This window comes from Barbus barbus (assembly GCF_936440315.1).
Source record: "Barbus barbus genome assembly, chromosome: 3".
NCBI classification, from domain to species: domain Eukaryota; kingdom Metazoa; phylum Chordata; class Actinopteri; order Cypriniformes; family Cyprinidae; genus Barbus; species Barbus barbus.
Window position 1 is genome coordinate 18821764 of NC_136731.1, and position 14199 is coordinate 18835962.

At 41.0% G+C, this 14199-nt stretch overlaps 2 protein-coding genes across 2 annotated transcripts in view; both read left to right on the top strand.

Moving 5' to 3' along the window:
- Positions 1-793: 793 nt before the first annotated feature.
- Positions 794-14199, top strand: part of LOC306849482 (3',5'-cyclic-AMP phosphodiesterase 4C-like) — a gene marked incomplete at both ends in the record, with an annotated part of 46747 nt that continues 33341 nt past the window's right edge. Inside the window, one exon of the mRNA XM_079384537.1 lies at positions 794-1089. Coding sequence (XP_079240663.1) covers positions 794-1089 — 296 coding nt within the window. The remainder of the gene's footprint in view (positions 1090-14199) is intronic.
- On the top strand, positions 10706-12541 carry LOC306849486 (uncharacterized protein). Its single transcript, XM_079384547.1, has 3 exons — positions 10706-10798; positions 10891-11034; positions 11872-12541. Exon 3 carries the CDS (start codon positions 12000-12002, stop codon positions 12507-12509), a length of 510 nt encoding a protein of 169 aa, XP_079240673.1. The 5' UTR covers positions 10706-10798; positions 10891-11034; positions 11872-11999; the 3' UTR covers positions 12510-12541.

Consider the following 14199-nt stretch of genomic DNA (forward strand, 5'->3'; position numbering starts at 1 on the left):
AACTAAAGTACAGCACGAAGACCGGTGAACTTTGGTTTACAATCATGATTTCGCGGAATTGAACGAATGCTTCAAAAAAGAAGAAAGCGAGGACGCGAAGAAGCCGCGAGCATGGATCTCTCTCATACATCATCCCACGCGCGCTGTTTTCCAGGCAAAATTCAACATGATTCGCCTAATGAAACTGTTCGCGCGAGGTTTTAATGGAGGTGAAAGGTGAATCTCCTGACAGCGAGCTTGAGTTTTAATCGCCGTTAGTTCCAGATGCACAACATTGCTCCTCATCGCAGAGTTCTCATGGCTCCAGTTGGAGACACCAGAGCTTGGAGACACATGTGCGGTCTTTAGCAGCAATAATCGCGGCAGGAAACCAGTCTGGAGGGACGGTAGATAAAAAGCAATACATCCCTACTGAACATAAGTGACCCGACGCGCTATGAGAAACTTCAGGGGAAGAGCTTCACCGGCGCGGATGCTAGCTATACGACGCGTTGTGTTACTTTAAAGTGGAGCCTTTCTGAGACACGGGAACTTTTTGGATTTATCATCGACATAATTGCGGAGATGACAAGAAGACAGGACGACATTGCGCCATCACCTGTTATCTGAACACTGTGATTAGTTCTCACAAAAGCACTGAATCTTCTTTGGACCTGCTTCACACTGCGCTGTTAGACATGGAGACTAGTCAGCTACGGACAGTAGACGGGTTGATTTCTTAACGAATACATAGCCATATTGTTTTTATTCCTCTTAACACTCTTGCGTTCGGTACATCTATTAATTTTGCACAATGATGGAACCGCCACCTTGCTCTAAAAAGAGCCTGTCTCTTTCGCTGCCGGTTCCCCGGGAGGGTCAGGCGACCCTCAAGCCTCCCCAGCATCTGTGGAGACAGCCACGGACCCCCATCAAAATCAAACACCGCGGTTACTCTGACACCGACCGGCATCACCACCGACAGATAGAGCGCTCAAATGCCATGGACACGAGTGACCGGCCGGGGCTCAAGAAGTCCCGCATGTCTTGGCCATCGTCTTTCCACGGAACCACCAGCGCGTCCATGAGCAACTGCGCTGGGAACAAGCGGTAAGAAAGCCGTGTGAGCAAACGGGCTATTTCTGTGTGATGGACGCCCAAACTGACAATAATGATGCTGGAAGGGTTAATATTGCTTTGTGTGGAGAGGCGGGACGCGTGGGCATCCTTGATGGTACGTTATGCGTAACGGCTCCAGCATCTCTCAGAGAGAGCGTGAGTTTGAAATGCCTCAAACGTGACCCCCAGAAGTAACTCCGAGTTATGAGCAGCTGATGGCATAACCGATTACTAATAATGCTAATCAGCTGAATTAAAAGTGTAGAAGAAGCGCACACAATAGGGTTTTGGAGAGCCCGGGCCCCCGTTGTGGACACCACAAAGTCTAATGTGACTGATAAAGTGTAGCGGTAAAAAAGCACGAATATTACAGTCATTTAGGATCATGGCATATGCGCTTTCGCTCTTGGCACGTGCAGACACCATATGCGCATGCCAAAATAATTAGCACGATCTAATCAAGCACTTAAGCATCAAATTAGTGACAAAATAGGGGGTTTAAGACAATGTATTTTTTTACTGTAACATGCTATGATTTTAGTGTACAGTTTTGTGCTTCTGTCTCTCTCTTCTGGCTTTATGATAATATATATAAGAATGATAAACTTCATAATAACATTATAATATAATACGCTTTTAAAAATAAAGATTCTTTACTGGCATCTGTGGTTCCAAAAAGAACGTTTAGCATTCACAAAATCTTACCATTGCACAAAAGGTTCCTTATAGTGAAAAAGGGATTCTTTAGATTATTAAAATGATCTTCACACTAAGAAAAAAATGGTTCTTTTAAGAAATGCTCACTAAATAGTTCTTTGGAGATTCAAAAGTGTATCAATGCAAGCCGAAGCATGCACAGAAACACCAGAAGCTCTGCATGCCTTGGATTTTGAATTGCACTACCACAGCACTGTGTAGCGCTGTTATAAATAATCAGCTCAAATTAGTTTTTCACAGAGAAACGCATTTGTCAGCCTGACATTCAATGTCGATTTTGTGGGTTTGCACGACATGCTGTAGCATACAATACACTGCTTTTACCTTCAAGGATGAGTGTGGGTGTTGCTTGCTGTGCTTGTACGTAGACTGATGCGTATACAGACTGATGTTAGTGCTGGAAGAGGCAAAATGTGCCTTTCTGTTGAGTGGCTTCTCACCAAATTGGGTGATTATTACTGTAATAATCCGCTTCTGTGAGGCTATGAGCCTCAGGGGAGGCCGAGAGCCGAAGCCCTGGTTTCCTTCCTGTCAACTTTTGCCTAGGCCACAGACGGCCGGCACGGCAGGCTCCTGGGAGACAGGCCAGCTCTGCCTGACTGTATAGTAAAGCCTGATTTGTATTCCCTTCCCCAGGACACGCTCACAGCCAGTCCAAGAATTAGTGCAGCAGCTCTGGCTCGGACTGTCCGGCTTCTACTGTGGGCGGGTGGCACAATGCTAGAAATAGAGAGCGAGAGACAGATAAAGCTGCGTGTGAGTGCATGTGGCTCTGCTGATGTGATGTCTCATGAAGCAGAGTGAGATGTCCATGTCTATCTGCTCACTACCTCATCGCACTCATCACATTTTGTAATATGATCTGCCAGCAAAGGCATAGGTCTCCAAAGGTCATCCTGTAAGTGTTGTGTCAATAAGCGTGTTTACATGCAAAATCCTCAAAGCATTATTCTTAATAACTTGACAATGTGAGGTCACGAAACCTGTTTAAACAGATTTTTTTAATTGATTAAAGGTCATAACCAGTTTAAGCTAAGCCTGATATGCTCATTATATTTATTTGTATAGAATTTTTCACAGTACACATTGTTTCAAGGCAGCTTTACAGAAAATCACAGTATTATTAATTTTGTATATTTAGCAGATTAGAGCTGGGCAATAATATAGTTTACATTTTGCGACAATACAAGCAATCAAGCTGTTGAGATAATATAGTTAAATTTTGCAACTAAATATAAGGCAAGCAATTAAGAATTGCAATATAGTATATATTATTTTATGCGAGTATACTGTATTTATGTGGATAAATTTGGATATAATATATCCAACTTCATACACAGAGCTGGGCGATAATCCACTTTACAATTTGCGACAACATAAACAAGCACACAGCCGATATTTGCTATATAGAATATAGCCTAATGCTTGATATAAGTATACCGTAAAGTATCCAGATTCTTTTGTATGTAAATACCTGTAATGGCTTTCTGTTAGCTTATTCGGTGTCTTGTGTGCGTCTCTGTTTATGTTTTGACATCAAAACCGATAAAAAACAGATATTTATAAACCTCAAACCTGTGTATGTCGTATGCTTTTAAGATATGCATATTTTTGCTGGATATCAGGCTGTTGACTTATGTATGGATGGGATGGTGTATATGTATGTGTGTTTGTGTGCGGGTGTGTTTGCGCATGCGTTGCTGTAGGCTTTGGAGAAAGACGCGGATGATAATGAGCAATTTGCATGTATGGTCACATCACAGAGATGGTGGTGGGGGGTGGAGTATTTATTGATCTTAAGTAATATACTGTTTTGAGTCTAGAGGACCCCCTCCATATCATCTGTTCCTCTGTGCCTGGGGCTAAACTTAAATCAACCTCATACACAGCTGCATGCCCGATGATACACTAATGCCTCATGTTTTGCCATGCGACACGTTTGAAGATGAAGTTCAAAATTGTGGATTTGGGAAAAGTCGATTGAGTTTAATGGAATTCCTTTAAATAAGCAATGTTGGCGGAGATGGTCTGAACCATTTCCAGGTAGATGTTTGTAGGAACAGTCTTATCTTATACAAGTTTCTAGAAGATGTTAAATAAAATGGAAAGTAAACCGATAGGGGTATATCTGCTCTCAGTTCAATCACTGGAGGCGATGTGACCAAGCACACCAACTAGAGAAGTAATCAGCAGTTCCCTCAGGATCTTCAGGCTCTCGGACCCCTTGAGCCAAAAGAAGCCCATTGTTCTCTCTGATAGTATTTTCCCCACCTGTGTACACTTGTCCATTACTTTTTAATATACCAGTTTTAGAGGAAGCATGATAACTGATTTCATTAGAAACACCATGACTCCAAATAGAGCTTTGAACACCTTTGGTGCTGAAGATTGATCGTTCGGCTTTATTTTTGTCGGTGGAAATATTTTTGATTTACTATTCAATGTAATCACATCCCTCTGTTTACTCCCTTCCAGCCATAGCCTGTACTCTTTTTGAGCCTTTTTAACCGTACCTCCCACTGAAATATTGGACTGTCACTCATATTCCCAAACTCACCGGCTCTGCTTTCAGTCATTAAAACTTGATAGGACTCCGTGCAGTACCGTTTCTCAGATGACAAAGGCTGTCTGGCAGCTTTTATTTCTTTCACATGAAATGAATTTGTGAAACCTTACCTTGAAAAGAAGGTAGCATTATTGAACGTGTCCCATACCCCAGTGCACTCAGTGGAAGTTACCACTGAGGAGAAAATGACCGACGCTGAACAGAAGAACAGCTCATCCTGCAGTTCTGTTGCTATGGTTACATTTTTGTGCTTGTGTAAAATAGATACATTTTTCCCAAAAAGTTGTTGCAGTATGCGCAGTATGTTGTTTTAATATGCTGAGGCAAATATGTTTTATTGCTGCTAAATGTGTAGTGGATTTACACTTTCAATAAGCTGCCATCTCAGAGAACCCACACATTTCCTGTAAATCACAATGTCCCATATAGTCCCAGTTGTTGTTTATGAGTTTATGAAGGTTTTCGATTACTCCTCGGCCCGGTCTGCTTTTTTGCGCCTAGAAATGAATCTATAGATGTACTACGCTGTGTTTATTTGACAGTCTACTGGAAAGCCGCCAAGCTTGTTATGTGCTTAATTAGATACACCTGCGATTAATTAGCTCAACAATTGCATTGACGTTTCAAATGTAACATGTTGTGTAAATATACTTCGTACCCTATGCAAACCAGTCCAGAGGTACACACTAATGGCCATTATTATGGTTCATCCCAAGGCATCTTCTTTGCAAATCTGCCGCCGAAAATGCAATCTATCCTCCCATATATTGCTTTCCAAGGCTCCACATTTTTTTGCCTTTGCTGCCCTCTTGATTCTCAGAATTTTTCATACTTCAAAGCACTCAACATGCTCCGTATCCTGCGTTTGAGTGTTTTTTTCTGTTTCTTTCAAATGTTATCTTTGTTTGTCCCGACGATCGCTCGCTGATTTTTTGAAACCCACCGACACTTGAGTCTCTGTTATTGTCTGGTGGCTTTGGCCCCTCCTTCCTCTTTTGACAGACGAGTGTCTCTCACTCATATCTCTGGCTTTGAGCATATGCGTGCCTGTGTTTCCTCTACTCAGCGTCCTCCCTCCACATCAAGCAGTCCGTATGATTCTTTGTGCGTGGTAATTACTGACTTCGATCTCAGCCGTCCGCTCACTACTTTTCTATCTCTCTCTTCTCCTTATCATCTTATTTGTCTGATTTTCTCTCCGTACCCCTTGCTTTCTCTTTTCTCCAGTCGCCTTTTGTGCTCCCCATTGTGCTTGCTTTCTTCTCCGGGCCTTGTGTGCCACTTACATTGTCTCTCACGCACTTTGCTCGTGCTCACTGCTGAGTTAATCACACCACTGGCCTATCTTTAAATCTATCATTTCTCCCCACTCCCGTGCATGTCCGCAGGGATCATTAGAGGACCGGCAAATTCATCTAATTCTCCCCTCTCTTCCATTTCCCCAGTGGCTGAATGAACTGCCCGCCATTAGACTTTCTGCCGTCACTTATTACTTCTCCCATTCCCTGCGGGTACAGCCCTGTAAATGATACTGCTGCCTTTCACGAAGCTCTTGCATTCTCTATGCCATCCATTAGTTCCCCACGACACTTTACAGTAGCACACCAGCCTTTTAGCTCACACCCAGACATGTCCGCCTGCTCTCAAGATACCTGCGGTTTCCCTCTGCTCCATCTCTGCTCTGAGTAATTAGCCTGGCTATCTGAGATCTACACGATTATTAACAAGTTAAAGCCTCTGAAAATGTTTAATGGGATTACTCCATGCTTGTAGCGTGAGACCCTCTTCAAATGTGCTGCACTCCAGATGTGGGGAAATGAGGCAAAACAGAGGAGATAATAGATATATAATACCTGGAGGAAACCATGCATTTACATTCCCATCCATCTCACATTTGACACTGGTAAAAATCTGCTACAATATTAGAAATGTATATGTTGCTTGTACAAGATGTTATTTGGTAAGACTGGAACGCTTTTTTTAATCCCTCAGTCTAAGAAATAAAAAAAGCATGGCGACAGTTTATTTTTATAGTCACTTTAGAAATTATACTAACTGCAAGGAAGGGCACTCTAGTGTTCCTATTTAAAGGGGCAGGGGCTAATTGTATATTTTTCATGGTTCTTCTGGCTCTGTACAATTCCCCCACATACTTCCATTGTAAGTGCATTTCTTTTAATGCATTTTGTCAGAGACAATTCAATATTATTTGTTGTGGAAATCAACTGGACGGAGCGATAGAGCTTAAAGATAGACAGTAAAAAAATTCTAATTCATTTACTCCCCCTCATGTGGTTCCAAGTCAATTTGAATTTCTTCCATGGAAAATAAAAACGTGAACGTTCCAGTTTCCATTCATTTTATTTTCATGGAAAAAAACAATCTGCACAGTTTTCGAAATGTTTGTGTTTCATGGAAGACAAAAACAACAACAACGTGAGGGTGAGTAAATGGTGACAGGATTTAACACTTCATGTTGCATTCAGACTTACAGTATTCCTGTAAGGCTTTTGTTTCCCATATGAGAGAAATAATGTGTTCCTGTGCTCGTCTATAACCTTCATATTACTGTAGCTCAGTCGAGTGCTTTAATGAGAAAGCATTAGGCATCCAGCTTCACGGATAACGTTGGCCCTCAGGTTTGGGCATGTGATGTCACGGTTAGCAACATCTGTTTTTCTTTGTGCACCAACAAGCTAAGCTGCACCATGCTCACCTTCTTTTGACCTGCCCTTACCTCTCTGCCTAATGCCTGGAAGAGCAAAACCAGGAGCTTTTACACAGTACACAACATCCACTGTAACAGATATGATTAGAGGATTGAATTCTAGCTTTATTTAGGTCTGAAGTAAGTGCCAGATGCTGATGGAGTAGATTCACATAGCTGTTGAACACCTGCTTTTGCAGTGAAGCAGACTGACTTTATTTACACACAGTAAGTATACTTATATATGCAACTTATATTGTGAATTATATATAAACACTAGATGTAAATCAAAAGATCATTGACAAGAAGTTAATGATACATATGTAATTAGTGCAAAAAAATCAGATGCCCATTTTCCACAAGTTGGTATGATTCTTTAGGGTCTTCATGAAATTTCTGCAACATACTTTGGTTAAAATTCCTCAGTGGTCGTGTAAAACAACACCCTTTTTACCCTGTCAAAAATGATAATGAGCTATTGCTCACCCCACCCTTCTGTTTTTTGGTGGCACGTTACCATCAAAAACAAAACTAATCCACTGGGTTCTCAGGGGCTCTTGGGAGAAAATGAAGACTTATATTCATATTTACGTCCACAAATGTCTACAAAACACGAGAGATTGTTGTCGCTAGAGTTGCTCGAGCACGGAGAAAATGGCAGACAGCATACAACTGGCTAAGGATGTAAATATGCTAATATGAGACAGTCTGTCAGCCGGCGTGGGTGAGATCTGAGTAGTATGACGTCATACTGTTCACAAAATCAAAACGGCTTGATTATTGAGACTGTTTAGGCTTTGGGGGGATTTTAAAAAAGGAGTGAATGCATTTCTATCATTGTAGTGTGGTTGTGTCCACACACTGCATTTAGCATCTAATGTCCCCTTTAAATTAGTAACACTTGAGTTAAAATCCAAATAGTCAAAATAATAATGCAGTGTAAGCCTGATTGGATGAGGCATGTTTGAACGCATTGTATTATAGCCGATATACAGTATCCACTGAAGTAATACATCTGAATCTCTAATAACTTTCTTTGCAGCTGTAATCTTAGTGGAGTGGCACATTGAGCCCAAACTCTTATTATAATCAATGAAAGAGATGTTTTAAATCTCAATGGAGGTATACTATGGAGTAAATGCTATACCAGTATCCCTACCAATTGAAACCATTGCATAAAAAGTACATTCATACCAACCAGCACTAAAACAGTGGCGAACTGCAAAGCTTGGCAAAAGCTAAACTGTTATCTCTGATAGAGACAGTGATGCTATTTTGGGAATTTTTGCTCTGTGTTAAATACTTTTTCTTTTTATTTATCATTTTCTGTGCTGAAATGTTTTTCTAGATTGCTTAGAAAACAAAATCCGACGGGCTTCAGAAAGTTCACAGCAGGTTAGAGCTGGAGATTAAAACATTATAACCAATTTGAAAATGAAAATAAAATGATTCTAGAATGGATCTCCATTCTTTGAATGTGAAGTACATTGTGCAAATAAGTACACTGTACACTGTGCAAATACATTGTGTTATTTTATATGAATATTTGCCTCTTCAATGCCAGGTAAAATAGCCCCCCCCCCCCCCCCCCCCCCCCTCCCGCCCTTACTTTCAAATGCTAATAAGAACAAAAAGCCATTGGCATAATGTTTCTCTGACAATGTATTTCTTGATGCAAGGAAACATTTTAAATTCCCAAGCTGCCTTTGGTTGTCTGCAAAGGGGTCAGTTCTCACAGTCCTCTGTGCGTCTGCTGTTTAGCATCAGCGCATTCCACTAGGAATCGTGTTGCATCTGCGTGGAGGTGTGAGGAGTCCTGAATTCTGTGCGTTATCAGACAGACAACCTGAATCAACTCACTCCACAGCGGCAGCCTTCATTCCCATTCTCACATTTTGATGATAAGCTGTGTAGTGACATCCGTCAAGGGATCTTGGACCCTCTCTGAGTATGTAAGCGTGTCTAAATGCTTGTGCGTGAGCACTGCGGACTCTCGTCTCAACGGGCGGCAGTTCTGAGAGAAAACGACACACTTGTGTCACCGAGTTGTCAGATCCTCGCATATGCATCTACACACACTCTCATTCGCATGCACACACACAATGACACCAGAGACATCACAAAGACCGTTGTCAGAGCAATAGATGGGTGAGATAATGTAGGCTGGGCAGCAGAAAGCACACCAGGGAGAGTCTAGTTCAAATTGAGGACAGCAAACAAATCCGAGCTGAGCCGAGTGCATTACCACAGCTGGGGTTTGAGAGATATGAAGAGCATCCCTCAGTTAATATGTATGCCATCCACCTGTTATGTTTGAGGTAGGGTTTCCTGTTGTCCTACCTGATGTACGATGTCACCAGGGATTTCAGGGTATCCGCGGGGTTTTAAAAAGTATTAAAAAGTGATAAATCAAAATTGACAAATTTAAGGCCATTAAAAGTATTAAATGTGGCCTCAAAGGTATTATTTTTTCCAAATTAGGTATTATTTTTTCAGACTATCAGGTGTCCTATTCTGATTGAAATTCTATCTGCGTTCGCGTTAGTTCGCTTAAATATGGGCTTTAGCATATCTGGGGACATGATCAAAGATCTTTCGTCTCCGTCTCAACTTATGTTTGATGCTGACGTCATATTCAGTGGTCGTTCGGCAACATCTCAGAACACAGAAGTTGGCTGGGCCATTCGTGTTGATGTTTGATGAGTGCCTCAATCAGGCGTCAAAGAAAAAACAGCTTGACATCCATGTTCGATACTGGGAGGATGACCGTGTCCAATCCAGATAGTTTGGATCTCAGTTTTTGGGACATGGAAGGGCAGAAGATTTGTTGCATCACATAAAGGTAAGTTCTTTTTTATATAGCCCTACTTACGCGGTATCCTGTGATCACTCATTTGAAGAGTTATTTATTCTCAAAGATTTTGTATATTATAGGATGATGTTGGATAATTTACTGTTGTAATTTACTGTTAGATCACACACACAAGGACTATGAATCGGCATCAAACGCACAATAACTGGAATTTAAAACTCTTGAAGAAACAAATGATAAATAAACTGTTGGACAGATATACACTAGGATTTGTGCGCTCGACATTTCTTCGCTTTGTGCCGTGAACTTTTAAATGCGCACTTGCTGTGACTCCGTGTTGCTTTGAGCACATCATTCTGCACCCGCGATGCGCATATGCGCTTTGTGCGCTCTGTTTTGAAGCGTTTCATATTATCATGGTTTTGCGCACTGAAAGATTATTAAAAGCCTATATTTTTTATACTTAACCTGCTCAATACATTTAAAATAAGCATAATTTAATTGTGTATTATTTATGTGTAGTGTAGTGTAGGCTATATAAATATACACACTTCTGAATTCTTGACATTCATATATAAATATAAAATTGTGAAATGTTTGATTGCCTGATTGAATTTTATAAGAGTACTAATAGTAATATTATTTGTTTTTATTAACATGTTTAGATTAATAAAATGACTGCAGATTTTTTCAAGAATTACTTTTTGCTGCTGATTTATACACTCACTAAGTTAAATAAAAATACATAATACATTTATGTAATTTTTAAAGGTGTTAACTGCAAAATTCAATTTTTTTTCTGGCAATTGCAAGAACTTTCAATCCCTTCTTGACAAAGTTCCAAACTGATGAGCCATTGTTGCCCTTCTTGGCAAAAGATTTGACTGAGCTGCTGATGGTAATGATCATTAAATATTTTATAAAATTGATTGCATTTGGTGAATCTGTGTAAATTGTTGGATTACTAACTGCTTGTTTTGTAATTTTAAGAGTTTACTGAGGTGGTTCGTTCAACGAGAGCTCACCCAGGACCTCACACCCCTGCAGCTGATCAAAATAGATCTAACAGATGAAAAGAACTTGGTCTCCCCAAAGAGTGTAGACATAGGCCTGGGAGCAGAATCTGCTATCAAGGTAATTTTCTTATTCCCCCCCCCCCCCCCCCCCCCCCCCCCCTAGAGATGCACATGTGTTTTGGGTTGCCTGCACAAAGAACCAGGATGTATGTTGTAAAATTAACTTCTGTCATTTAGTAGTACTACTACTGCTACTACTATGTTTAGGCTGCTACTACAACTACTACTACTCAAATTAATAGTAATAAGAAGATGAAAAAGAAATAGGGATAAATAAGTAAAACAAATTATTTTCCAAAGCATTTGCAGTGAACATTCACTAATGTTCCTCATTTGTTAGGAACTTCAGAGCAAACCAGGATTCAAGGTTGGTGAGCTTTCTGTGCTCACCTTCAGGCGAGAATGTTTACAGGGCCTGGTTAAGGTTGTTGTGAAGCTACAGGAGAAAAGCCCCCTGAAATTAAAAGTGGTCAGTCAGATTGCATGCTTGGACCCTTCAAGAATGCACAGAGATCCCGATTGGTGCATCAGACAGATGAAGGGAATAGTGCAAACATTCCTCCAGGGCAAACATTTGGCAGGTGGCATCCCAGCTGGTCAGAAGATATTGTATAGGGACAGTCAAAGTGCATAGGTTATTCAGATTGATTAAAGCCTTGTGTGAGAAGTGTGTGTTAGCAAGATGGTTTTCTGCATTCTCCTCTCAACAGTCAGGAAGTGTCAATGCTTTATCAAATTAATAAGTTCAGAAGAAGCCTTACACATTCCTAGCTCTACTTAGATGTTATAACATGATGTTGTGATGTATGTATTGCCAAATGGTCTGATAGGCCAACTGGGACTACTAAATTTAAATGACCTATTAATTAACTTAATTTCTTTGTCTATGTTGTAGGTGATGTAATCATTCAGCAGTTTACATCATTGCTGTCTCTTGAGGGCAGAGGTGAACAATTCCGCTCTTTCCAGCCTTTCAAGCAATGTGTGGATGTGTTTCTACACTTGACCCTCAGCCCATCCTACATGGACCTGTTGAGATTCTGCCAGAGCGTTTTACTTCTTTCACATGGACAAGCCACCGTGGAGAGGGGCTTCTCCATTAACAAGGAGGTGGAAACCTGTAACCTTCTAGGTGAATCCTTGGAGGCACTGAGGTTAATCTGTGACAATGTCAGTAGCTGTGGTGGTGTCCTCAAGGTGCCTTTAACCAAGGACCTGCTGGCTTCTGTGGCCTCAGCAAGGTCCCAGTACAGGCTCTACCTGGAGCAAGAGCGTAAAAAGAGGGAGAGTGATGCTCAAACACAGAAAAGGAAGGCCGCAGAGGACGAACTACAGGAGCTCAAGCAGCAACGCAGAGTCCTGGACGAAGTCTGTGCCATCCTTGAAAATGATGCCAACAAATTGGCCGAGGAGGCAGAGGGGAAAGCTGGGTCAAAAATGGCCCATCTAATCACCAAATCAAACACACTTAGAAGGAGACACAAGGAGAAGAAAGAGGAACTGGTCAAAATGGACAAAACTATTGAGGAATAGGCCATGGAATTAAGGCACTTGCCATAGGATTTTATGCCCACAAGTTCATATTAGGCGTATAGCACAAGTGCAAACAATAGTTCACCAGTTCATGTAGTGGATGCCAGTTTGTGAATCAGCAACAGTTCATAGAAGATGCCAGTTTGTGAATCAGCAACAGTTCATACAAGATGCCAGTTTGTGAATCAGCAACTTGCAGTGAATGCCAGCCAGTGTGCTGGAACTATCCATTCTCTCCATTGCACATTTTATGTAGTTTGTTTTATTTTTATTTACGAAGTGAAATAAATATGTGCAATATGTTGTCAACATCAGTCTCTAAATCTATTCTTTTTTGTATGTTATATATGTCAAAATCTGTGTAAATAATAGAAAGGTTGCTGATTAACACTTGCAATTCAGTGTCGTGATGGTTTTAAAAAAAAATTCTGAAGGTAGTAAAAAAGGTATTAAAAAGTAGTAAATTTAACTTAAGGATTGCTGTATATACCCTGGATTTGTAAGCCCTAGATAGACTTGCTTCAACCCACCAGATAATTATGAGAAAGTGGCAATCCTGCTCACTGGGGAAGGCCAGATGGCTGCGGTATCAGCAGAATATGGCTCTGACTGTCACACTGAACCATGATCCAAGACAATATTGCGTTCGCTTGTATAAACCTATAATGAATTAGCTCGCAAATACACGTCACCATGCTAAACATTAGTCATTTGGACAACATTATCACTTGGTCCAAAGAATCGGCTCGCAGATAAGTAGAATTACTGCATCCTCTGAATTTATGATGTGGTATTTTTATGTTTGCTGGTTTAGTGTGTCGTGATTTTGAGGTTGCACACAGTATAGCTTACAAAATGAATATCCTTTGAGAGAAAGAAAGAGCGAGAGGATGCGTCGGCCTGCTCGGTTGGAGTCGACTGTGGTCTGGTCATGTGTGAACTGGACTGGAAACTGCTGTTTCTGAGTCACCCGCATTACATAACCTGCAGACAACTAACATTTTGTTAAAAAAATATAGATTCGGGGTGGTACCAGGGATCCTGCAATTGGTACTTGCTGTGATGCTTAAAATGTCTCTTTCAGTCAAAACACATTCCTGATGTGTAGCATCAGTGCTGAGCTGTATTTAATATACTGTAATTGTTTTTTTACCGAAACCGCAGCGGATAATTCATGGCAAACTTAGAACGGGCTCTTGCATTATTGATGCCAGGGCACTGCAGGAATCGACAAGGGTCTGACAGATCTGGTCATTACATCACAGTGCTGAGTTACAGTAATGGACACATCTTCAGTCCCTCGGGAGCATCTCTTGACCTCTGTGAAGCTGATTTGGGAGATGCAGCTTGTCTGATCTGGAGGCCCAGTCTGTAAGCAGAACAGTCATGGGATAAAACTCCCGCCTCTCGTGGCATTTAAAGGCCTAAGATTCCCTGTGTACCTCAGGACTGCCTTCCATGCTGGGACTGAATCTACTATCCTCAGATTCGAGATATTTAGGGCTTTTCATACCTGAAATAGTTGCGCCTGCTGCACCCATGGTATGGCAGCAAAGTTCCTTGATTATTACGCCGGAAAGGTTAAATACGCTTAAACTAAAATGCTACTTTTAAAGAAAATACATTTTCATTCAGAAATTTTATTCAGAAATTTTCATCAAACTATGCTACAGACTTTTCATTAAGACCC

Bases quoted from the DNA above. Each gene is read 5' to 3' on its own strand.
- LOC306849486 (XM_079384547.1), top strand. From the start codon at position 12,000: ATGGACCTGTTGAGATTCTGCCAGAGCGTTTTACTTCTTTCACATGGA.